This window comes from Armigeres subalbatus, chromosome 2 (assembly GCF_024139115.2).
Source record: "Armigeres subalbatus isolate Guangzhou_Male chromosome 2, GZ_Asu_2, whole genome shotgun sequence".
Taxonomy (NCBI): Eukaryota; Metazoa; Arthropoda; class Insecta; order Diptera; family Culicidae; genus Armigeres; species Armigeres subalbatus.
Window position 1 is genome coordinate 319,293,327 of NC_085140.1, and position 25,228 is coordinate 319,318,554.

Sequence of the window (25,228 nt, forward strand, 5' to 3'; positions counted from 1 at the left end):
GCCTTCAACCAACGGGAACGAAATTTTTGTGGATGGTCTAGAAGCATCCACAAAAATTTCGTCAATTTGATTGGAGGAAAGGTGTTGAGGAGGACGATTACTTCCTAATCTAACTTAAATTACGCAATCTCAAACAAATACTCCATGCAATGATGGAACTTCGAGCATTGCTAACGGTAGCGGTAACAATAACGAAAGACAGTAAACGAGAAATAATTCCTGACGCATCACACATTGATGCCAGAACACAGGATAGAACACCATACATGGTGACAGAACTTAAAATTACTTAACATACATCTAGGTAAGTGAAGAATCTTGTCCTCAACACCTGAGTTACAAGGTTTTCGTCGGGGAGCCATGTTACAATAAAAATTTTACAAACATACAATTATAAACAGTTTACAGCTCATTCAACAAATTAAAATAACTGACGTTCTCTCTGTGCCCTGAGAGAAACGTCCAATGTTTTGCCCATTGCGAGATATGACGAGGTTTCATTAAAGGTTTTTATCCATCAGTCAAATCCCGCAAATGTGTTTTCATTGCGTTTTGCATTTTGTCTACAACAGCCAAAGCGTTGAATACATAGCTCTATTTTGGTGTAGGATTCAGATCCTATCTGGGCACCCTCAATTAATTTGTGCCATGTGGCACCAGCAATATAAAGTCTGTGTCTGGGAATTCCTCTATTTATAATTTTAATTGCCTATCTTCAGGCCCAAACAAGAACATTAAGGAATGGAACATACACAAATCCACTCAAACGTTTGTCACTAACATGTAAGATAAAATGAACCGTAACACAACCTTCAACCAACGGGAACGAAATTTTTGTGGATGGTCTAGAAGCATCCACAAAAATTTCGTCAATTTGATTGGAGGAAAGGTGTTGAGGAGGACGATTACTTCTTAATCTAACTTAAATTACGCAATCTCAAACAAATAGTCCATACAACGATGGAACTTCGAGCATTGCTATAGGTTACAGAAAAGATAACATAACGGTAACGGTAGCGATAACAAAAGACGGTAACCAAAACATAGTTCCTGACGCATCACTTACAGATGCCAGAAAACAGGAAAAAACACCATTCAAGGTGACAGAGCTTAAAATTACTTAACTTACAACTAGGTAAGTGAAGAATCTTGTCCTCAACACCTGAGTTACATGGTTTTCGTCGGGGAGCCATATTACAATAAAAAGTTTTACGAACATACAAAAATAAATAATTAACACTACAATCAACAAATTAAAATAACTGACGATCTCTCTGTGCCCCGAGAGAAACGTCCAATGTGTTACCCATTGCGAGATATGACGAGGTTTCCTTATAAGATTTTTGGTCCATCAGTCAAATCCCACAAATGTGTTTTTATTGTTTTTATTGCGTTTTGCATTTTTGTCTTCAACAACCAAGGCGTTGAATACATAGCTCTGTTTGGTGTAGGATTCAGATCCTATTTGGGCACCTGCGGATCTTATTCGAGAAATCGTTATTTTTGAGGTCCACCATTCTGGCCTTGATAATTTTTGTGATTCGATTGCAGCGTGCCTTAAGTTCAGGCAGTCCAGTACGCTGAAACTGCCTGCGAGTGACATTCCGCAATCGAATCAAATCTTTGGTGAGTGTATCGATGTTTAAGGAGTTGCTTACCTGCCGAGCCGTCGGTACGTGTTGCTCTCGGGCCGCCGTGATCGCCTCCTCGATAGCGCACAGCTGGCGGTCGATACTTTCCGGCGTCTCCGGACGCACCTCGTAGTCGACGGTGTTATCGACGCACTGCTGGAAACGCTGCCAGTTCACTCGGTGGTAGTTCCGCCGTAACTGCTGGTGCCGATTGACCGAGGAGCCCAGTTCCGCCACCACCGGATAGTGATCCGAACTGAGCTCCTGGTATACAACCGGCTGCGAGACGTGGTCACTCAGGTTTGTTATGTAGAGGTCGAGCGTTGCGTGGGCACCGGACCGACTCAGCCGAGTGGGGGAATCCGGGCTCAGGATCGTGTAGTGGCCTTCCTCCATGTCGTTGCTCCAGATGGTGCCGTTTCGATTGCCGCGACTGTTGCCCCAGGCTTGATGTTTGGCATTCAAGTCGCCGGCAATGATATACTGGCCTTGCCTCCGCGTCAGCTTGACGATGTCCCTCCGAAGGGCAGCCGATGATCCATCGCCGGCTTTGGCTTGCGTTGGACAGTACGCCGCGATGAGCGCGATTGTGCCGACCGAAGTGGTGATTTCGACACCGATGGCCTCGATGACACTGAGCTGGAAGCTTGGAAGCAGACGACAATTGATGTTGTATCGAAGAGCGATGGCCACACCACCTCCCCTGGTCGGCCGGTCGAGTCGCACGATGCGGAAGTCCGGGATGTTGATGTTCACCTCCGGTTTTAGGTGCGTTTCGGTGATGAACGCCACGTCTATTTCCTTCTCCTCAAGGAAATCCTTCAGCTCGATTGTTTTGCTCTTTAGCGAGCAAGCGTTCCAGTTGACCAGGCCCACCCTAGCAGCCATTTTCAATGATGAACATGCCAAGTGTGAAGACCTGGTCGAATCGGGTTTTGCAGCCGCGCAGTCGAGTGGCGCGCTGCGCGAAGATCGGCATCAGTTGCTCCGGAGTGTACAGCGGGGCAGATTCTTCCGGTGGGACAGCTTCGTTCTCCGACTGCCGACGGAACCCAGGAGCAGGAAGCGGGGGCCATTCGCTGGTGGATGGTGCCGACGATGCTGGAGCTTGGACCGATGCAGCTGCCGCTGCCAGTCGCTTGTGCGGCTGTAGCGGTGGGAGTATTGGAATCACACGACGGGGAGCCGGGATGGCTGGAAAGTTCACCTCGTTGATTACAGGAACCCGGTTCTTCTTCGGAATGGTCCTGGTGGAAGCCTTCTTCCGGATTTCCAGGAACTCGGCTCGCTTTGGGCAGCCCTTTGTGGTGGCCCGATGTTTGTCGCCACAGTTGGCGCACTTGGGATCGGCCACCTCCATTTTGTCGCACTCGTCAGTCGGATGGGGTTCGCCACACTTGTTGCAGCGCGGCTTCATGCGGCAGTTCCTGGTGCCGTGCCCGAAATTGAAGCAGTTGGTGCATTGCGTGACATCGCGGTGCACTGGCCGATATCGCTCCCAGTCAACGACGGTGTAATTTATAACGCCAACCAGCTTCAGGTTCCTTCCAGGTAGTGGAGCCGTGCTCCAGATGGATCAGGTAAAGCTGGTCGCGATATTTTCTCGCCTTGTCGTGACGAGCGATCTTGTGGACGGCTACTGGCTTCAGTCCGCAACTTTCAAGCTCTGCTTGGAGCTCTTCCTCCTTCATGTCGTGAAGTCCTCGCAGCAAAGTCTTGAGCGGCTTCGTGCCGGGGTGGTCATGAGTGTAGTACTCATACTTGTGGACCTCGAGGAACTCCACGACGGATTGATGATGGTCCCTGTTGGCCGGCATCACTTTCACGCCCTCGCTGCAGAGCCGAAAAGTACATTTCAGCCCCTTAGCGATCAGCTGGCGAATTTTCGGGCGTAAATCCGGCGGATCGCCCTTCACAAACACGGGCGGGCACTTCTCCTTCCGCTCCGGTTGCACCTGCGGCAGCTGCGATTGCTGCTTCTTCCTCTTTTTCGGCGGATTGCCGGCGTCATCAAGCGGCAACGGCGAGAACACGTTGCTCTGCAAAGCTGCTTGGAGGGGTTACCCGCGCCTCCAAGAGCAGTGCGCTTAGGCACTTTTCCAGCGACCGAATCGGCCACCGAGTCTCCCATGACGGGTCCGGGAGAAAATAACGCCAACGCGACAAGCGAAAACGTAAACAGCGAACGAACGAGAAAAAACACTTCGAAAAAAAATGCGCGAGCAAAAAACACGTCCGTACGTGTTGCTGTCTCGAACTGGAATGAACGAGTTGGATAAATATTTTAGAGTGTAAAGTTCATCACTATAACCTTCTATATAATAAGGTCAGTTGTAGAAAAATACTTAACTACAAATATTTCACTCTTCAAATGTCTACGAGCGAAAACACTGAGGAACAAAATATTACTCAATTTTCAATATTTTTTTATAAATGTGTAGAACTTTGAAAATTGACTTCAAACCACATTTAAACTTGCATTGAAGTTTATATTATTGACCAACATAAAAAACTTTTCGAAATCTGATCAATTGAAAATTAAAAAAAAATAATCAAAATACCCCGTCTAAAGGTGGTCTTGGGCATTAGAGGGTTAAAATCTGGGCATTTTAAAATAGTTAGTATTTCTGTGGGTATAGAAAAAATAGAAAGCTTTTAATTAATAATTATCTTTTCAATTATAAACTTTTAAAAAATTATACAGCTTCATATAAAAAGATTTTTACTATTCAATTTAAATTCATAATATAATTCTCGCTTAACTTTTCAAAAGGACCTAAGTAACATTTTTTTCATGAATTAATTTGTTTGAATAGCGCAATCAACAGAACATGAAATCTATTGATTGCAGTATTCAAATTAATTCATGAAAAAAATGTTGCTTAGGTCCTTTTGAAAAGTTAAGCGAGAATTGTTAAATTTGCATGATTGGAAACCCTTAACTATATTACCGCCAATATTTATATACATACATACATATGCTACTATGTAAGAACACTCAATCAATTACTCAATCTGTTCGTTATTTAGAGCGTGATTGAACTTATATGTAAACAAGTGTCTTAGATAACATAGCTGGTAAACACTGAAATTAGATGTAAACATCAAAATAAACCATCGCGTTTCAACAAAGTGATGCAAAAAGCTCTTATCAACGAGAAGTGAAATTTTCATTTACACGAGAGAACAGGAATGTGCCTATAGTGCCCTACTGGGTATGAGCAAATATTAAGAGAAAACCACATAGCACCAGGGTAGGCATATACAGCGGCCTATTCAAAAGAGAGCTCATAATTACGTCGATTAGGCAGTCGATAGATGATGCAAGCGCGTTAGAGAACCTACCAGTTAGCAGAGGCTGGACTACGCTGTTGGAATAGTACCGATTCCAACTGTTTTTGCTGGCGGCGAAGGCGCCATCCTCTAGCAAGTCAACGCTGTTATTGGATGACATCATGCAGCTCTACCACTTCACTAACAGCTGATTTATGATCACAACTAATTTGTATAAATTTTGACCAACTTCTTTCTGTCGTTTGGGACACTGTTTCAGTCGCGGAAATTTACCAACACTGGTGTCCACTTATCAGCCAAGCCAACCGCGTCGGGCACAATCAAACCTCCCAAATTAATCGGTTCACCAACACTGAGCGGGAGGACACTTTCCTCTTTCCGCGTGGGACTCAAAAGTGTCACCAAACTTTCTGCTATTTTGCGAAATTGCGCGACACAACACTTGAGACACTGACTTGCAAATCAAGGTGATAGTGGAGCCACTATCAGCACCACCGTTCAGAGGAACCTGTTCTTCTCAGCTTTTTCCCACTGCACAGTGTCAGAGATGTAGGTATGCGGTGCCCTTGCCCTCAGCCAGCAGCAGAAGCAGACAGCAATCAAACTGCTCCGGACCCGGAGAGATGAGATTAGTTTTTGCGAACCGAACCGAACGAAATCGAAAGCACGACTGAACTGAATGTCAATGAAAGTTGCAATTTTGGTTTATGTATGGGAAACCGCGACCGTGCACAGCGAAGTAACTGCAACATAACATTGGTCAATATTAGTTAAATCAGTTCCACATTTGACGGTTTCGTTTCCAATTACATTCGCAAGGACGTTGCCAGGATGTCTGTTGTGGGAGAATGGGTGTCTTTTATTTAAAACACAAAAGTTAGTTCAAAATTTTGGTACATATGATTTGAAGCTTATGCACAAACAAGTATTGTTATGATATCCTCTCCCAACCGTCAATGTAGAAAATATGCAACGTTGTGCTCCAAATAATTTTTGAATACAGTCAAACCTCCATGAGTCGATATTGAAGGGACCATCGACTCATGGAAATATCGAGATGTGGAATAGAAAAGCCTCGGGAAGCTGTTTGAAGGGACCATCACAGTAGCCCAGAAAATATTTTTTAATATGGCATAATTTGCTTCCATTAGTCGATATCGAGTCATAGAACATCGACTCATGGAGGTTTAACTGTAATATTGAATGTTGGCTTCTAAATTGCTAAACTTGAATAATTTTTAAGCATTCTTGATTTTCGACCAAAATTTTGCTCCATTCACCCTTGTTTGCAGCATGACCATAGCAAACCGAACTATACACTACATAAATACTACGCTGTCTAGCGGACGACAACACAACGCACCCAAAGGAGACCGTTGTTTTACTACGACAGACTACGACGAGTACCGTTATCTGTGTATGAGTGAAACGGCCGCGAATCGCCAGCGGACGACTGTAGAACGTGGATCGAAGGCATTGATGTTGAAAGCTGTGGGCTGGGCTTACTTAAAATGTATCACGATTCAATGAGATATTGATATTCTTCTACGTTCTTTGTATGGTTTTTATACTGTTTTATTATTTGTGCATCGAATTTCATTGATGCCATTTGATGTTCCTGCTTAAATACAGTTGTTTAGTAGAGTGTTTTGTATCTTCCATAGTGCTCCAGCTACGAGGACGGCCCACCGGTGAAGGTATTTTGAAGGTCAAATTTGACGTCTTGCATGTTGATGGACGACGCTCGCAGTGCGGCGAGGGAGAAGATTGTTTGGTTCGCGACTTGGATACGTTGCTAGGGGAGATTGAAGTTTCGGATGATTAACGCCAGATAGAAGATCCGTTGTTTCTATTTCACTTTATTCCTTAACACACTTCTAAACCTTTATGCAACAAAATGAATAAACTTTTAAATTTACAATTAAACTTTCGCAGTACTTCACGTGGTTTTTGTGCCACGTGTGGCTACATAACTAAAATTAACACTCAAAACTTGCAGCACTCCTGGTGGCAAACTAATTACTTCATTGTACTTTTTATCACAGTGGATGTGTATTTCAACGTTTGAATTCATAATGGGGAGGAAATTCATCCTAAACCGACTAAAAAATATTTAACAACAAGGTAATTTTATTGCTTCTTAACGGATTTTGGGGAATTTTGCGCCTCCCTTTCCTCGGCCGCAGTGATGTCCGAGGGGTGCATGCGTTTCCGGTGCGAAAAGCAATTTCCCGAGCTGGCAAACGACTTCTGGCATTGGGGGCATTTGAAAGGGCGCGCTCCAGTATGCTGGTTAAGGTGAAACTGAAAATAATCGAAGAAATTTTTAAAAATAACTAACTCTATCATAATTTGAATGTTTTATATTTTCTAAATTTTAACTTCAACTTGACTAATCGGATTCAAAGAACCTAGGCCTCGCCGCGAACGAATTATTCTGTCACGGTGTTTTCTCGCCCATTCTAAATGGATTTTCAAATCTTTCATACCGTGACTTCTAATCGTAAATTTACCCACATGCAAGGATGTTATCGATCATTTTGTAATTTTCGTTCGATCATTTAGTAGTTTGCCAATAACTCATTCCAGAAGCTGAATTTCAAAATGTGTTGTATGGCGGACTTCTAGTGCGAAGGTTTTTCTACAACTCTGCCTAATGGTTCGTTGTAAGAATTCAACTAATAACGGAGTTATAACGCTAGTTGAAGTAACTTAAACCAAATGGTTCGATCACGTTCGATTTTCGGATTGGCTATCGGTCATGAATAATAGCGTTGACAATTTTATTTCATCGCCGACGTTTCGATTCAGGGATGGGATCTTCTTCAGGGCTCGATGAAGGATCGAAACGTCGGCGATGAAATAAAAATGTCAATTGTGGAATTTTGTTATCATTTAATCTAAGCTACTGAAACTGTAGCTATAACTACGTTACTAGTGGAATTCAGTCAACGAACCAATAGGCAGCGTTGTAGAAAAACCTTCGCACTAGAAGTCCATCATAAAGACATTTTGAAATTCAGCTTTTGTAATGAGTTATTGACGAACTAAGTACTAAATGATCGAACGCAAATTACAAATGATCGATAACATCCTTGCCCACAGGAATGATTGACGACTGATAGTGCTTGAACAATAAGATTAGTTAAAGCGTAAATCTATTATGTTTCGGTTTGAAGTGCCAAATACCTAAGTTAATGTTTCTCTCTTCAGTCAAGTTTCCATATCTGTTTTAATATACATATATTTTGTTGCTGTTTTCTTTCTTGTTGTTGTGTCTGTGGTTCTGTGGTATGAAGTTCTGAAGCTGCTAGCATAACAAAATGCGGGCCCAGCTCAAATGGATGTAAATTTCAAGGAGAGCTACAAATCTAATAGCGGGCCTGGTAGCGGTCACTTATTAAAAAATCACTAATTTTTACTATTTTGATTGAAATCTGGAATAAGGATTCATAATCCGTAGTTGATTTTTAAAACCAAGTTTCGTAAGGTAAGTCTTCTAACTATCGTCTGACATTGGAGGAAACATTTAAAAAAAATCTGAAGATGTATGTAGGGGAAAATTTGCTTTTGGCCCATAACTTTAGCCCTATTCGATATTATAGCGAAATTTGTACATTACGGCACGGCACATGCTGAGTAAAGCGTACCATTGGTACTTTGCGTACCTGAAGGTATAAAATAGACCCCATCTCACGGTCCTTAGCCTCTTACCCAGTAACTCCTAACCCTACCTCCTCGTGGTGCTGGCCGGCATACGAGGAACCTTAGGGAAGATCGGGTAACCAACCCCGGTGGGAACTATGGTCGTATGCTGACAGAGAAGGGGCGTTTGCTCCTCTCTGAAGGTGCCAATCTTACTGAGCGTCTGTACTCCATGTTAGAAACGGCTCACAACAGGGTCTGTTCTCCATGTTAGGGGCGGCTGATTATCGTCCGAGTGCCAGCGAGGGACTCTAAGTGAAACCACAGATAACAGATATTGAGGCTGGCATCCGATACGTGTGTAAATATCCGCAACCGTTAATTCAAATGTATTTTTAATTGGGACCGCGTTTGGCAATCAATTGGAGATGGCGCAAGAATCATTGTTATTGAAAACGCAGCCCGAATGCGGCTGTCAAATGCATTGGTTGCGTTCGACGGTTGTTAATCAGCTGCGTCCGTGTGTACTGCCGCAATCAGTTGAGTAGATAGCAGTAGTGTGCCAACGTATATCAATTTAAAAGTTTACACAGGATTTTCAATAAAATTTGTTCTAGCCTAAATATCTGTTATCTGTGGTGAACTGTGCACTTCCGGAAATTTAGGGGGTTTGGTGTCAGGCCCTGCAACTCACGCAACGAACAATCAAAAAAAGAGTACGGGCCCGAACCATCGGCGAAGACCACTGCGACGAAAAGGGACTAGCGATTGGAAACTCGGTTCGTGGAACTGCAAATCTCTCAACTTCATCGGGAGCACACGCATACTCGCCGATGTGCTCAAGGACCGTGGATTCGGCATCGTAGCGCTGCAGGAGGTTTGTTGGAAGGGATCAATGGTGCGAACGTTTAGAGGTAATCATACCATCTACCAGAGCTGCGGCAACACACACGAGCTGGGAACAGCTTTCATAGTGATGGGCGATATGCAAAGGCGCGTGATCGGGTGGTGGCCGATCAATGAAAGAATGTGCAGGTTGAGGGTCAAAGGCCGGTTCTTCAACTTCAGCATAATCAACGTCCATAGCCCACACTCCGGAAGCACTGATAATAATAAGGACGCATTCTACGCGCAGCTGGAACGTGAGTACGACAGCTGCCCAAGCCACGACGTCAAAGTCATCATAGGAGATTTGAACGCTCAGGTTGGCCAAGAGGGGAGTTTAGACCGACTATTGGAAAATTCAGCGCTCATCGGCTGACGAACGAAAACGACCTACGACTAATTGATTTCGCCGCCTCCAAGAATATGGCCATTCGCAGCACCTACTTCCAACACAGCCTTCCGTATCGGTACACCTGGAGATCATCACTGCAGACAGAATCACAAATCGACCATTATCGAATCACTTCTCCGACATTATCGACGTCAGGACATATCGTGGCGCTAACATCGACTCTGACCCAGTGTTGGTAAAATCACTAATAAATCTCAATCAACGAGCGCTCCCGTGCGATCAAAATCGTCTGCGATTTCAAAGGAATGCATCACGCTTGAATTCTTCATGCTAAAACGCATCATTTCACTCATTTGCCAAAAAATCAGTTTGGTTTAAAAACGAATTTTAAATCAATTTGGGGGCAATTTTTTGCTTATACATAAACTGCCGGTGGACGCATAAGTGTCCCATGTTACAAATTGGGGAATTAAGAAAAACGCATTTAAAGTTCAAAATTTTGTTTCGCATTTATCTTACTATTCATGCACCAAAAACAGTTCAAGTCACAACTATTGATAAATTGGTACTATTTTCTATGCAGCCCGAATTTTTTTCCCCGAAGTTTTGGATATTCCAATATTTATTCGATCAAAATATGTACTGGGACGCTTATGCGGCGAATTTCTTTGAGATTTCGGAAAATGGACGCATAACAGTCCCACTGAGGTACAGTGTTTGTTGTTACGTCTGACATTTCGCGTGTTTATGTTTTATGTTTGCGGAATGCAATATATGTATGGAACACTCACTGCATCAAAAGCGATACACTGAATCACGGAAGGCTTATCATGTAGATGGTGAATTTACAACACCTAACGAGATCGTACTGTCAGTTGATCTACAAAAAGTAAGTTTTTGTATATATCAATACTGCAATGTTTTATAAACCTTTCGGGGTTCGCATGGTCCTGGGTAACGTTCTCGATCTTGTTCGTATTATGTATAACAAGTGACGGTTTACAACTATTTGTTTTTAGGTTATACAACTTCCTCGGCTAGACGGATTTAAAAGCATAATCTTGGTTGTTGGTTTTCAACGAAACCCTTTGTGTTGGCATGTGTTTGGTCCGAGGCAATCAGAGGTCGCAATGCCAATGACATGCTCAGTTGTTTTGCCAAAATTATTGAGAAGTATGCTCACCTGAAGAAAATAACGTTTTGGCTGGACAACTGTTCATCGCAGAACAAAAACTGGAATCTTTTCCAACACATCATCCTTTTCGTGAATAGCATCGCAGATCAGACTGAGCAAATAATTTTCAAGTATTTTGAGCCAGGGCATACATTTATGGCCGCTGATTCGTTTCATGCTGCAGTTGAAACAAAAATGCGCCACGAACGGTTGCAAATGCTAAGAAAAATATTGAGACACTCGATATGCATGTAGTAACATACTTTTTGCAAAACAAGTTGAACGTTTCCCAGTACACCAACTCTTGTAAGCCTCGTCCGTACATTGACATAATGCGAAAAGTTATCTTTGAGAAAGGGCGGCTTGAACTTGGATACTCTCAAGACATTAGCAGTGACGAGTTCAAATACTGCAGACTGTTTTCAAAAAAACAGCTCAAGATAGTCGAACGTGCGAATTTCTCCATCGAAGCTAATGTACTGTGGCAAAAGTCACCACGTGGCATTGATAAGACCAGGAAGGCTTCTCTTTTAGCGGTTGTTCTACCTATCGTAACTGATAAAGAAAAATAGTTTTTTGTTGATCTTCCTACAACGACTACTACATCGGACGATTCATCAAATGAAATGACTGAATAGTATTATGGTTAAGTTTGATTTTTTCTCAAATAAAATGTTTAGTTGCAGAAAAACACACTGATCTTAACTGTTATATGATTGATAGACGAGACTGATCCAAGTACGAACATTTTAAATTATCAATGGTTATGCATAAACTATGTAAATTTATTTAGGGAGCCTCAGATCCTCCAATATATTGACTTTACACATTTTCAGCATTCGAATGAGAAGTAGATTCTAACAAATTTCTCGTTATCTATCTATCTCATTATCCTTTGAAGTTGTGTGGTTTATGAGCCTTCCCAAGCGTGATTTATAAATAACTTCTGAATCCTACATATATGAAGTTCTTACGATGCAGAATATAATTGATATTATTATGATTGTCGTTATTTATTATCGAAATGATTTAGTGGGACAAATATGCGTCCATTTTTTTAATGTGACAAATATGCGTCCACTTTTCAAAATGTGACAAATCGGCTCTAAATTTTTTCAACAATTTTCAAAACAAACTGCTTTTTTTATCTCATATTCTGAAAATGCTTATTAATTTAGGATGTTTGGCGACATAATCTCAAAATTGACAAAAAGTCACATGGGACACTTATGCGTCCACCGGCAGTAAATGAGTGTCTAATATTTTATGCGACAAACGTCAATTAACTGTTTTTAACGAAGGAGAACAAAAGAAAACTGACGATGATTCAAATGGATGATTCAACTCATCCATGAGTTTTTAGGTGCTGAGTTGGGTGCGTTTCAACTCACGCTTGATTTGAATCATCCATGAGTTTTGAGATTTTGAGTTTTTACCAACACTGCTCTGACCACTATCTGGTGATGATTAAACTGCGCCCAAAACTATCCGTCATCAACAATGTTCGGTACCGACAATCGCCGCGGTACGACCTAGAGCGACTGAAGCAACCTGATGTCGCCACTGCATACGCGCAGCATCTCGAGGCAGCGTTGCCGGAAGAGGGTGAGCTCGATGGGGCCCCTCTTGAGAACTGCTGGAATACAGTTAAAGCAGCCATTAACGACGCAGCGGAGAACAATGTCGGGTATGTGGGACGAAGTCGACGGAACGATTGGTTCGACGAAGAGTGCAGACAGATTCTGGAGGAGAAGGACGCATCGCGTACAGTCGCGCTACATCAAGGTACCTGGCAGAACCTGGAACGTTATAGACGGAAGCGGAGACAGCAGACCCGCCTTTTCAGGTGAAAAAACGCCGCCTGGAAGAAGCGGAGTGCGAGGAGATGGAACAGCTGTGCCGTTCTCAAGAAACACGCAAGTTCTATCAGAAGCTCAACGCATCCCGCAAAGGCTTCGTGCTGCGAGCCGAATTGTGCAGGGATAAGCATGGGAGCATCTTGACGGACGAACGTGTGGTGATCGAAAGGTGGAAGCAGCACTACGAGGAACATTTGAATGGCGTTGAGAGTACAGGCAGTGAAAGTCAAGGCAGCGGAGGAGATGACCACGTCAGTTCAGCGGACGATGGAAGCCAACCAGCCCCCACCTAGAGGGAAGTTAAGGATGCCATTCAACAGCTAAAGACCAATAAAGCAGATGGTAAGGATGGTATCAAGATGGGCCCAGAAAAGCTGGCCACTTGCCTACAAAAACTAATAGTCAGAATCTGGGAAACTGAACATCTACTGGAGGAGTGAAGGAAGGGGTTATATGCCCCATCTACAAGAAAGGCGACAAGCTGGAGTGTGAGAACTTTCGAGCGATTACCATCCTTAATGCCGCCTACAAATTGATATCTCAGATCATCTTCCGTCGTCTGTCACCATTAGTGAACGAGTTCGTGGAAAGTTATCAAGCCGGCTTCGTTGACGGCCGCTCGACAACGGACCAGATCTTTACTGTACGGCAAATCCTTCAAAAATGCCGTGAATACCAGGTCCCAACGCACCATCTGTTCGTTGATTTCAAGGCGGCATACGAAAGTATAGACCGCGTAGAGCTATGGAAAATTATGGACGAGAACAGCTTCCCTGGGAAGCTTACCAGACTGATCAAAGCAGCGGTGGATGGTATGCAAAACTGTGTGAGGATTTCGGGCGAACACTCCAGTTCGTTCGAATCGCGCCGGGGACTAAGACAAGGTGATGGACTTTTGTGCCTGTTGTTCAACATTGCGCTAGAAGGTGTCATGCGGAGAGCCGGGTGTAACAGCCGGGGTACGATTTTCAACAGATCCAGTCAATTTATTTGTTTTGCGGATGACATGGATATTGTCGGCCGAACATTTGCAACGGTGGCAGTACTGTACACCCGCCTGAAACGTGAAGCAACAAAAATTAGACTGGTGGTGAAGACATCGAAGACAAAGTACATGCTTGTGGGCGGAACCGAGCACGACAGGACCCGCCTGGGAAGCAGTGTTACACAGTTCGAACGAAACCTGTGAATTTCCGTTCAAGTAGATGTAACAAATTGACCTCCGTGTTAAGCAACGTAAGGTTATAGGTTATTTTAAATTCACACGTGCTGTAATTTACGAGTTTATATTTTTATAAGAAAATAAAAAAAATACGACCAACATGGGTATCGAACTTCAATCCACAGAGTGAGAGGCCACCTTGTTAGCCACTCGTGCATTTCAACTTCTTGAAAGCGAGCCGACGAAAGAGTATCAAGTTAAGCGTTCTGTCGATTTGATTATTCTTCATCAGACTGAACGATAACTTAAATTTACATGACACGGAAATTTCTTCGAGACGCGAATGTTTGAGACTCAGTATACTGAATTCATCACACATTTCTCGAAGGGATGTTATAAAATCATTGAGTTACAGCGATGAAATGCTGCGTTATGAGGGTCACTTTGTACAAACATCCGAATATTTCAATTTGACTGATGCTTATATGAATAAAATAAGCGCCAGCTGCGGTTTGCATGAAATGGAATGGGATTTGTTTTGGTTTGATTTGACAGCCACGTTCTCGCACAACAAGGTTTCCGTTAGACGCATGTAAAATTAAGTCATGTTGAATGGAAATATCAACGGTATTATCGTTTACATCACAGAAATTGAAAATCATGATCTAGTATACATTCTGTCACCAAATTTTACATTCAGTAAGGATTTCCGTCGTGGCTAATTTTCAGAATATTTTACTGTGTACGATAGACGGACATACCTTCGAGGGGGTCGATGAATTCGACTACCTTTGATCCTTGCTTGAGTTTCGAAATTGATTGAAAGCCGTTTTCTCTAAAATGTCGTTTAGCAGAAAGGGCTCTTCATCAATTATGTAACGTCGTTTGGACAAGAATGTCGACCCTTTCGACCAAATGGCTCTGGCAAAACAACTATTTCGACTTTAAGGCATTTTCGGTCAAATAACTTGTTCGTCCTAACGACTTTTTTTGGATAAATGACAAGTTCGGCCAAACGACACTGAATAGTTTGCAGTAGCTATCGAGCAAGTAAGTACAGTGCGTGTTTTAGTCGTCGCGAAATGAACGAAAAAGAAAAACTTTACTGAAATTCCAATCGACCACATCTACGTCAACTGAAATAGGAAACTGAGCCTTCGGCGCATTGCGCGAATTTGTTGGCAGTAGGAGAGAGTCGGACGACGGTTCAACACATGCTGACTGAAAGAAGCCACGGTGAAACGGTCCTTCGTTGAAGAACTGGAGACACGTGCTGCAGATATTCCGAAAGGTGGCAGCGTGGAAGACCAATAGACCGCTATCAAGAATGCTTTCATCGCCACTAGCGAGAATAATCTGGGAGAACTGCTCACCCAGAGAAAACAATGGATCACCGATGAGACTTGGAGGAAGATAGAGGAGCAAAAAGAGCGAACAAAAACCAGAAGAACCAAAGTCTTAGCCCGTCAACGATACTCGGCTTTGGAGAAGGAAGTGACATATTTGTTCTGCCAAATAACAAACATCTTTCGGCTTTGTGGTCTTCGGTCCAAGACTGTCCCCGTCTGTCCATTTTTTGTATATTTACAGTAAATCCTTTGCAATTTCTTCGGAAACTCTACAGGAATTTCTCCTGAGTTTTCATAGAAAACAAAAGTTGTTCGAAATTTGCATGTATATTTTTTTTCCGTGTTTGCGAAAGCAGATGGGAAAGAAACGGAATCCGAATGTTATCGCTAGGTTGCGACAAGTGTGAAAATTGTTTGAAAGGTGTTGAAGTATGCGAGGGCCATTTGAGAATAATTAAATTATCGAAGCCCTCCTTAGCCGTGCGGTAAGACGCGCGTCTACAAAGCAATACCATGCTGAGGGTGGCTGGGTTCGATTCCCGGTGCCGGTCTAGGCAATTTTTGGATTGGAAATTGTTTCGACTTCCCTGGGCATAAAAGTATCATCGTGTTAGCCTCATGATATACAAATGCAAAAATGGTAACCTGGCTTAGAAACCTCGCAGTTAATGACTGTGGAAGCGCTTAATGAACACTAAGCTGCGAGGCGGCTCTGTCCCAGTGTGGGGATGTAATACCAATAAGAAGAAGAAGAAATTATCGAAGCGTCCGTCTTTGCCATACATCCTTTCTGGAGATGGCTCGGGCAGTGAATGATAGTCACTGTTATGCCGATATGCCAATAAAATTGATTTTTTTAATAGTTAGAGCTAGAGGCATGAAAAATATGTGTTCTTTGTTAAAGTTGACCTTAAATAAATTAAAAATCAAATGAGCCAATAGAAATTTTTGATGGGAAATGGCTATTTCAGCCTTATTAGCGAGGTTCTTTCCATCGGATATTCATTTCGTTTGTAATCTTGGTCCTCCGTACGAAAAACATAAGAAAAGTTTAGTATCAAGGCTCTAAAACGTTAGTGTTCGGAATATGAGTCATGTTCGGGATTTGAGTCAAAACGGTACTTCAAAGTTCAAATCAGGCATTATTCGTATCTTATGATCACGTAGAGTCGTAGAAAGTAAGGCTGTATTGAAACGTTACCGACAAAAGCATTATTTTACAATCCACTCCACATCCGAACTCACCTTCAAGTCCTGATTCCGCTTGAATGTCTTCTCGCAGATTGTGCACCGGTGCGGCCGGTCGTCACTGTGTGCGAGCCGGTGCGTCTTCAACATACTACTGGTGGGATAAACCTTGCGACAGCGATCGCAGGGAAACTTCTCGCCGCCGTGAAATCGCTTGTGCTTTTCCAGATTGGCAGCCGTTCGGAACACGCGATCGCACTTGTCACAGGTGTGCTTGCTCTTCAGGATGGAATGTGATTCCATGTGCAGCGCCAGTTTACTCTTCAACGTAAAGCGTTTTTTGCACACATTGCACGCCAGATTGGAGCCTTGACTTCTGGTGCGTTTGGGTCCGATTTTGAGTGTCCATTTGATGTCACGCTTCCGTCTGGATTTCTCGCTCTGGACTTTCGTAGATTCGGTTGGTTTCTGTAGGTTTAATACCGGAACCTGTGGTGGATCGATACTTTGGCTTTGCGCTTCCGCTTCGGTTGATTTTATTTCAATGGACTTTGTTTGTGTCGGGATCATCGTAATTGTCGTTGTCGGCGGGATTGATACTGGCAGCGATTCAGGGATCACCGGAATAGGTACGGTTACATGCTCTTTATTCTTTTTAACGCGAATTTTGATCACTTTCTTTTCTGGTGGTGTGATCAACGTGGAATTACGTGTTTTGTTCAAATGGTTTTCTATAACATGGTTTTGCAATTCTGCGCTAGTTGGGAAAGTTTTCGAACAACTTGAACACTGCTCGATTTCAAGAGTACTGCAAGTTAGAGAGTCCACAGATATCTAGAAAAACATATATTAATTATTCTATTGACCGCGTTTGAATAGTAGCTTACCTTTTCCTCGTGCTTCGTATTGCCTTTTGTCGCTGAACTAGCTGGTATTAGCTGAATAGTGACAAAGTTCTCGGTTTTCTTCTTAGCTTCCACTTTAGATTTTCCTTGACTCTCCTCGTCATCAATAAACAGGTTGGGATCAACTCCAACTTCCATTCGGGTGACGGTCTCCTCTTTGAGTGGCAAGGGTTCTCTCTTGAAGAGTGACCTCACATTGGAACATGAAGCCGTTTCACTGTTATCCTGCGATCTCTCCCCCTTTACTGGTGAAATGTTAATAATGGGTTTAATGGTGACACCTCTATTACTGAGATCAATATTGCTTACTCCAGAGGAGTTTCCGTTACCACTAGAAAATTTATTGAACGCTTCTTGTCCAATATACGACTTCAATAACTGTGTAAGATCACTGTCATTCAATAGATTCGGATTGGACAAAATTTCCCTAAATGTTGTACTCTTCAATCGCTGAATCAACACATCAAATGTAGCCCTCTGATCGTGTTCAGCCCACCGCAACGCCTTCAGTATGAGTTTGAGCAATTCTTGATCTTTGATCAACAGACCCAACTTCAGGTCACTGTACGAAACGATCGATATTTCCGGTTTGATCAATCGAATCGGATTCAGAGCCGTACCCAGGGGTGCATCTTTCTGGTTGATCTGTTCGGCAACGGCTTGTTTAAGGGCGGTGAAGTCGATTTTCGGTGCGATCGAGGGTCCCGGTTTCGGGGCTGCTGAGGTGGAAGTGGAGATGACATGTCGCACCGGAGCCAACGGTGGCGGCTGGGGACTAATGTGCTTCGCTAGATTGGCACGAATGCATTTGAACCAACCGAGATAGGCTTCCTCGGTTTTCTTGGCAAGGATGGCAAATTTGTCGATGCTTTCGACTTTGATGAAACACGTGGCGCAGAGGAATTTGGGGAGATCATCGTGTAGTGCGATCTGAAAATAGAAAGTTTATTGGTGACATTTTGAATACATTTTTTAGCTGTTTATTCATGCGGGGGCAGCAGGGACTATGTCCAAGGGCTTGATGATTCCTCCCCAGGCCATCTGCGAGTTGTGGCGCCTGCCTAGGATGTGGTGGGGTTTGACAGTGGGCCCTGTTAAACCTCTATAAAAAGCTGCATGTATCCGCAAGCAGGCTCCGCCAAAGCGACCGTGTGCCGCTCAAAGCGCTCAAGCCCAAGTCCTGGTGTTAGGTGGGACGCTAAACAGCCCTGACACGACGGCCCTCCGACGAGACAGGAGGTTTGCGCAGGCCCAATAAGCCGCCTGGAAAACCAATCATTACGAACAATATAAGAGATAATGCGATTCGATATAATTGGCAAAGACCTAGGCGACGAATACAGGATCACAAGTCCTGGTGTTAGGTGGGACGCCTAATTGGTCCAAGTCCAATACAAGTCCTGGTGTTAGGTGGGACGCTAAACAGCCCTGACACGACGGCCCTCCAGGATCACGATTGGAAGCTTGGAAGCTTGGAACATGGGATTGCAAGTCGCTAGGTTTCGCAGGTTGCGACAGGATGATCTACGACGAATTACATCCCCGCAACCTCGACGTCGTGGCGCTGCAGGAGATTTGCTGGACAGGACAGAAAGTGTGGAAAAGCGGGCATCGGGCGGCTACCTTCTACCAAAGCTGTGGCACCACCAACGAGCTGGGAACCGGCTTCATAGTGCTGGGTAAGATGCGCCAACGCGTGATTGGGTGGCAGCCAATCAACGCAAGGATGTGCAAGCTGAGGATTAAAGGCCGTTTCTTCAACTATAGCATCATCAACGTGCACTGCCCTACCCGCTTCTACCCGACGACGAGAAAGAAGCGTTCTACAGCACAGCTGGAGCAGACATACGATGGATGCCCACTGCGGGACGTCAAAATCGTCATCGGTGACATGAACGTGCAGGTAGGAAGGGAGGAAATGTATAGACCGGTCATCGGACCGGATAGTCTGTACACCGTATCGAATGACAACGGCCAACGATGCATAAACTTCGCAGCCTCCCGCGGAATGGTAGTCCGAAGCACCTTCTTTCCCCGCAAAAATATCCACAAGGCCACATGGAGATCACCTAACCAAGAAACGGAAAACCAAATCGACCACGTTCTAATCGACGGTAAATTCTTCTCCGACATCACGAACGTCCGCACTTACCGCAGTGCGAATATTGAATCCGACCACTACCTCGTTGCAGTATGCCTGCGCTCAAAACTCTCGACGGTGTACAACACGCGTCGAAGTCGGACGCCGCGGCTTAATATTGGGCGACTACAAGACGGTAGACTAGCCCAAGAATACGCGCAGCAGCTGGAAGTGGCACTCCCAACAGAAGAGCAGCTAGGCGCAGCGTCTCTTGAAGATGGCTGGAGAGATATTCGATCCGCCATTGGTAGCACCGCAACCGCTGCACTTGGCACGGTGCCCCCGGATCAGAGAAACGACTGATATGACGGCGAATGTGAGCAGTTAGTAGAAGAGAAGAATGCAGCATGGGCGAGATTGCTGCAACACCGCACGAGGGCGAACAAGGCACGATATAAACAGGCGCGGAACAGACAAAACTCGAGACAAAACTCGAAGGAAAAGCGTCAGCAGGAAGATCGAGACCGTGAAGAGACGGAGCAACTGTACCACGCTAATAACACGCGAAAGTTCTATGAGAAGTTAAACCGTTCACGTAAGGGCCACGTGCCACAGCCTGATATGTGTAAGGACATAAACGGGAACCTTCTTACGAGCGATCGTGTGGTGATCCAAAGGTGGCGGCAGCACTACGAAGAGCACCTGAATGGCGATGTGGCAGACGAAGATGGCGGTATGGTGATGGACCTGGGGGAACGCGCGCAGGACATAATTCTACCGGCTCCGGATCTCCAGGAAATCCAGGAGGAGATTGGCCGGCTGAAGAACAACAAAGCCTCTGGGGTTGACCAACTACCAGGAGAGCTATTTAAACACGGTGGTGAGGCACTGGCTAGAGCGCTGCACTGGGTCATTACCAAGATTTGGGAGGAGGAAGTTTTGCCGCAGGAGTGGATGGAAGGTGTCGTGTACAAAAAGGGCGATAAGCTGGATTGTAGCAACTACCGCGCAATCACATTGCTGAACGCCGCCTACAAGGTACTCTCCCAAATTTTATGCCGTCGACTAGCACCAATTGCAAGGGAGTTCGTGGGGCAGTACCAGGCGGGTTTTATGGGCGAACGCTCCACCACGGACCAGGTGTTCGCCATTCGCCAAGTACTGCAGAAGTGCCGCGAATACAACGTGCCCACACATCATCTATTCATCGACTTCAAAGCCGCATATGATACAATCGATCGGGACCAGCTATGGCTGCTAATGCACGAACACGGATTTCCGGATAAACTGACACGGTTGATCAAAGCGACGATGGATCGGGTGATGTGCGTAGTTCGAGTTTCAGGGGCATTCTCGAGTCCCTTCGAAACCCGCAGAGGGTTACGGCAAGGTGATGGTCTTTCGTGTCTGCTATTCAACATCGCTTTGGAAGGGGTAATACGAAGAGCAGGGATTAACACGAGTGGTACAATTTTCAATAAGTCCGTCCAGCTATTTGGCTTCGTCGACGACATAGATATTATGGCACGTAACTTTGAGAAGATGGAGGAAGCCAACATCAGACTGAAGAGGGAAGCCAAGCGAATCGGACTAGTCATCAACACGTCGAAGACGAAGTACATGATAGGAAGAGGTTCAAGAGAAGATAATGTGAGCCACCCACCGCGAGTTGGCATCGGTGGTGACGAAATCGAGGTGGTAGAAGAATTTGTGCTCACTGGTGACTGCCGAAAATGATACCAGCAGAGAAATTCGGAGACGTATAGTGGCTGGAAATCGTACATACTCTGGACTCCGCAAGACGCTCCGATCGAATAGAGTTCGCCGCCGTACCAAACTGACAATCTACAAAACGCTCATTAGACCGGTAGTCCTCTACGGACACGAGACCTGGACGATGCTCGTGGAGGACCAACGCGCACTCGGAGTTTTCGAAAGGAAAGTGCTGCGTACCATCTATGGTGGGGTGCAGATGGCGGACGGTACGTGGAGGAGGCGAATGAACCACGAGTTGCATCAGCTATTGGGAGAACCATCCATCGTTCACACCGCGAAAATCGGACGACTGCGGTGGGCCGGGTACGTAGCCAGAATGTCGGACAATAACCCGGTGAAAATGGTTCTCGACAACGATCCGACGGGTACATGAAGGCGAGGTGCGCAGCGGGCAAGGTGGATCGATCTGGTGGAAGATGACTTGCGGACCCTCCGTAGACTGCGTGGTTGGCGACGTGTAGACATGGACCGAGCCGAATGGAGAAGACTCTTATATACCGCACAGGCCACTTCGGCCTTAGTCTGAATAAATAAATAATCATGTGAGGGAAATATCGTTACAGGGACACAAGACATTTAAGTCCAGACCATGAATTCCACTTTTCCCAATAAAGCAAAAAATGATTGTTGGGTAGACAATAAAACCCACAATTTGCTGGTTTTCATTCGTCTAAGACGAGTTTAGTCTTCTTCTTCTTACTTCTTCTTATTGGCATTACATCCCCACACTGGGACAGAGCTTAGTGTTCATTAAGCACTTCCACAGTTATTAACTTCAAGGTTTCTAAGCCAAGTTACCATTTTTGCATTCGTATATCATGAGGCTAACACGATGATACTTTTATGCCCTGGGCATAATAGTCGAGACAATTTCCAAACCGAAAATTGCCTAGATCGGCACCGGGAATCGAACCCAGCCACCCACAGCATGGTCTTGCTTTGTAGCCGCGCGTCTTACCGCACGGCTAAGGAGGGCCCCGATCTTACATAAGGATCGTTTTAGATTAGGCAAATCTTTTGAGCTAGTCGCTTGACTTGAACGCGAAGCGAATTAATCGTTTCAACACCTTCGTTCAACACAACGCTTGAAGAAAAATAAATTCAACTTTTGACAGATCAATTGAATTCAACTGAGTTGATTAACTCTCTTAGCATAAAAATTATGAAGTCCAAACATATTTCATTATCCAACGAATAAACATGATTGACGGTGGTAAACAGTTTCGCATTTCAACAGTTTTATCTTCATAGCTTTGATTTCAGTTGTATGCAGTTTGTATTTTACTTTCTGATTGTATATAGGAACACAACCACAGCTTGTTGTCATTTCGCTGAGAACGACATGTTGGATACTTATCTCGAACATGAACAACGTATTAGTCATAACCATTTGAGCATGATAACGCATCCCTTCGATGGAGCTGAGAAGGTGCCATGCTTTTGCATTAGTGTAGAAGCTGTTTATCGCTGAAAACTGGTCCACAATCTTGATGAGAGGGGCTATCCGCATTTAAGTGTTGGTATTCCTCGCATTTTTGCAGCAAAGAGCCACTGCATGCACCTTTGGATACAACTGCGATCAAAATAACAACACAAGAACAGGTGCGTGCGTGAGAGTTGCTAAGCATTGACGCGCGCGCGTGTTCGTTCGATTGAAGCACAGGGAGTCATGATATGCTGCGAATCGTTGTGAGTAAAGCATCGACTACACGCTGGCTATGCGATGTAGTCAGTATGGTGGAGGTCATTCTTTTTCCTTGGGGGATGGTTGCATGTGTGTGCGTCATCTGATGAGAAGCATTCCCTTAAAGAGCGAATCAATGTTGTTAAACATTTACATCGCGATTCGCGTGGAAATTGCATTCTGAGAACAAAGTGGTATCGCCACTCGCATACGGAATCTCTCAAGGCCACCCACACCAACCCAACGCCATATCGAGTGCACAACGTTTGATTGAATGAGGATTCAGCGCGCAGTCGTCTCTCCTTCTCTCGTGTTGCGTTCCTTGAAAACACTGAATCGTAGACTATAGCAAACCATCATCAGCGCACTCGCTGGTGAATGTAAGTGGGACAAAAAGTACGCTTTTCCAATGACGCAGTTTGATATCTGTAAATGAAGATGATTTTTTTCCAAACATGTTAGAGATACTTACATTTAGTCCTAGATAGCGATGGATTTTCTGATCCAGCTGAAGTCCACTGCCAAAGATGGGTATCCCACACGTTAGTTCCAAGATATCTGTACCGCAGGTACGACACTTGCGTTCGAAATTGAGCGCCAAACTCATGATTAAATTGTTTTGTCCGAAAAAGAAAATTCTTCAACTGCCCAATCAACTCTAGTAACGATTCATATATTATATCACCGCAGCACGCTCTATCACAAACATGCTGCTTTCTTCGCGCTTTCTTTATACGTGAATCATTCACAGTGCTGCTGCTGGTTTTACCTTCCACTCAATCTTACTCCTCGTATAGTTCAAGGTTTTCCGAGGATGTTGCTGACAAAATCACTTCAATTCGTACTCCAGCAAAACATCTTGCGGGAAGTTATTTGTTGTACAGAATCTTTAGTTCCTGACTATTCCACGAACACAAATTTCCACGATACAAATCACTTCTACAGGGTGAGATAAGTGCGCCACAAGAGTCTATCATTAGAAAAAGTACCAAAATCGTTGACGAAACAAAATTGCGCCCTCACGGTTATTGTTGTTGCTGCTGCGAGAGTGAGCGAACGATTAAGCGCAACCCGAGTATGTGGAGTACATTTCTATACACCAAAACTATAACCGTTGAGGTGAACAAATTGCGATTTTATGAGTATCACTCTTTTCTCAGTTCGACGTGACCACGTAACGTTCGAGCTGGTTCGAGTGTTGATAGTGTGGCTCCACACACTGCAAGTTACAATGTAAAACTGCATTCCCAACTATAAACGTTGATCGTGGGTGAGCTGAGCTGACTTTGAATACCATCATCGTTCAGTTGAGATTGAGTGAGAATAGTACACCATCAAAAGTTGCGAGTAGTCTGGGATGTCAGTATAAGTGAGAAATGATTGTGGAGCGCTAAAAATTGCGCTCACTCAATTTTACAACACGTGCCACTGAGAAAGCTTATCGTTGTGGGTGAATTCTGCTTCACCGTTGGGGCGCATGGTGCGTTGCACGTGTTGGTAGGTTTCGTCTTTCGAGTTCAACATTAACGTGTTTGATCAAAGTGAAGAACCATGGGTCTCCATTGATATGTGTTCGCAGTTCGCAGGTGCAGGTGTTCGGGACAGCAAAACATTATTTAACCGCAACTCTGTGAAATACAAACCGATGTTATTGATTTTTATACCGTTTATCGAAAAAATGAGATTAGTCTTGAATAACAGATTTAACATAGGGTCTCCGTATCTAGAACGCCTCAACTGTTTCGGATTTTTCGGAATACGCAGTTATTCAAACATCCCCGTCGACGGAATGACTCCATACTAGAAAACATTTTCTGTATAATGACTATCGATAAAAATTCCCGACTAGAAGAGTATTACTAAAACTTAACACAATTTTAACATATTGTGATTTTTATAACTTATTTTGATACAATTTTGTTCTTAGTAGCCATTATCTTTCAAATGTTGTAACAGGATTTTAACATAATAAGATTTAAAAAATGCTTAATACCGAATTGCCCAACAGTAGGCAATTAAAATAGACGTAGCAAAGTCTCCTGCCATAGATATCACAAACGCTGATATAATTTGAAAAAGTTGTCTAATTTGTAATGTTCTTAGTTTCATGTTCTTGAAAAATATTCTTATTCAGAAAAAAAAACTAATATTTCTGAATGTTGATCACAATCTGGAGACCTCTCACGACCTGTAACTGCACAGTAAACAATATATTTTGTACCTGATTCTGTTATAAATTTCTAA

The 25,228-nt window shown here is 44.0% G+C and overlaps 2 protein-coding genes across 7 annotated transcripts in view; both read right to left on the reverse strand.

Annotated features, from left to right (window-relative positions):
• The window catches only part of LOC134212654 (nicotinate phosphoribosyltransferase), a 69,111-nt gene extending 63,505 nt beyond the window's left edge, over positions 1-5,606 (reverse strand). For 4 of the 6 annotated variants that reach the window (XM_062690692.1, XM_062690689.1, XM_062690691.1 and 1 more), the window contains exon 1: positions 4,977-5,605. In XM_062690692.1, the coding sequence (XP_062546676.1) occupies positions 4,977-5,088 (112 nt within the window). In that variant the 5' untranslated portion in view covers positions 5,089-5,605. Of the gene's footprint in view, positions 1-4,976 lie in introns of all 6 variants that reach the window. The other 2 variants (XM_062690688.1, XM_062690693.1) reach the window with 2 other exon arrangements.
• Positions 5,607-6,952: 1,346 nt separating this feature from the next.
• Positions 6,953-24,166, reverse strand: LOC134212655 (zinc finger protein 37-like). The gene is made up of 4 exons (XM_062690694.1): positions 23,457-24,166; positions 17,427-18,374; positions 16,597-17,373; positions 6,953-7,229 (listed from the first exon to the last, which is right to left on the reverse strand). Exons 1-4 carry the CDS (start codon positions 23,589-23,591, stop codon positions 7,056-7,058), a joined length of 2,034 nt encoding a protein of 677 aa, XP_062546678.1. The 5' UTR covers positions 23,592-24,166; the 3' UTR covers positions 6,953-7,055.
• Positions 24,167-25,228: the final 1,062 nt, after the last annotated feature.

Bases quoted from the DNA above. Each gene is read 5' to 3' on its own strand.
- LOC134212655 (XM_062690694.1), bottom strand. From the start codon at position 23,591: ATGAGTTTGGCGCTCAATTTCGAACGCAAGTGTCGTACCTGCGGTACA. The intron at 18,375-23,456 runs GTAAGTATCTCT...TTCTATTTTCAG, and splicing joins ATCGCTATCTAGGACTAAAT to ATCGCACTACACGATGATCT. The intron at 7,230-16,596 runs GTGAGTTCGGAT...GATTATTTTCAG, and splicing joins AGCGGAATCAGGACTTGAAG to TTTCACCTTAACCAGCATAC.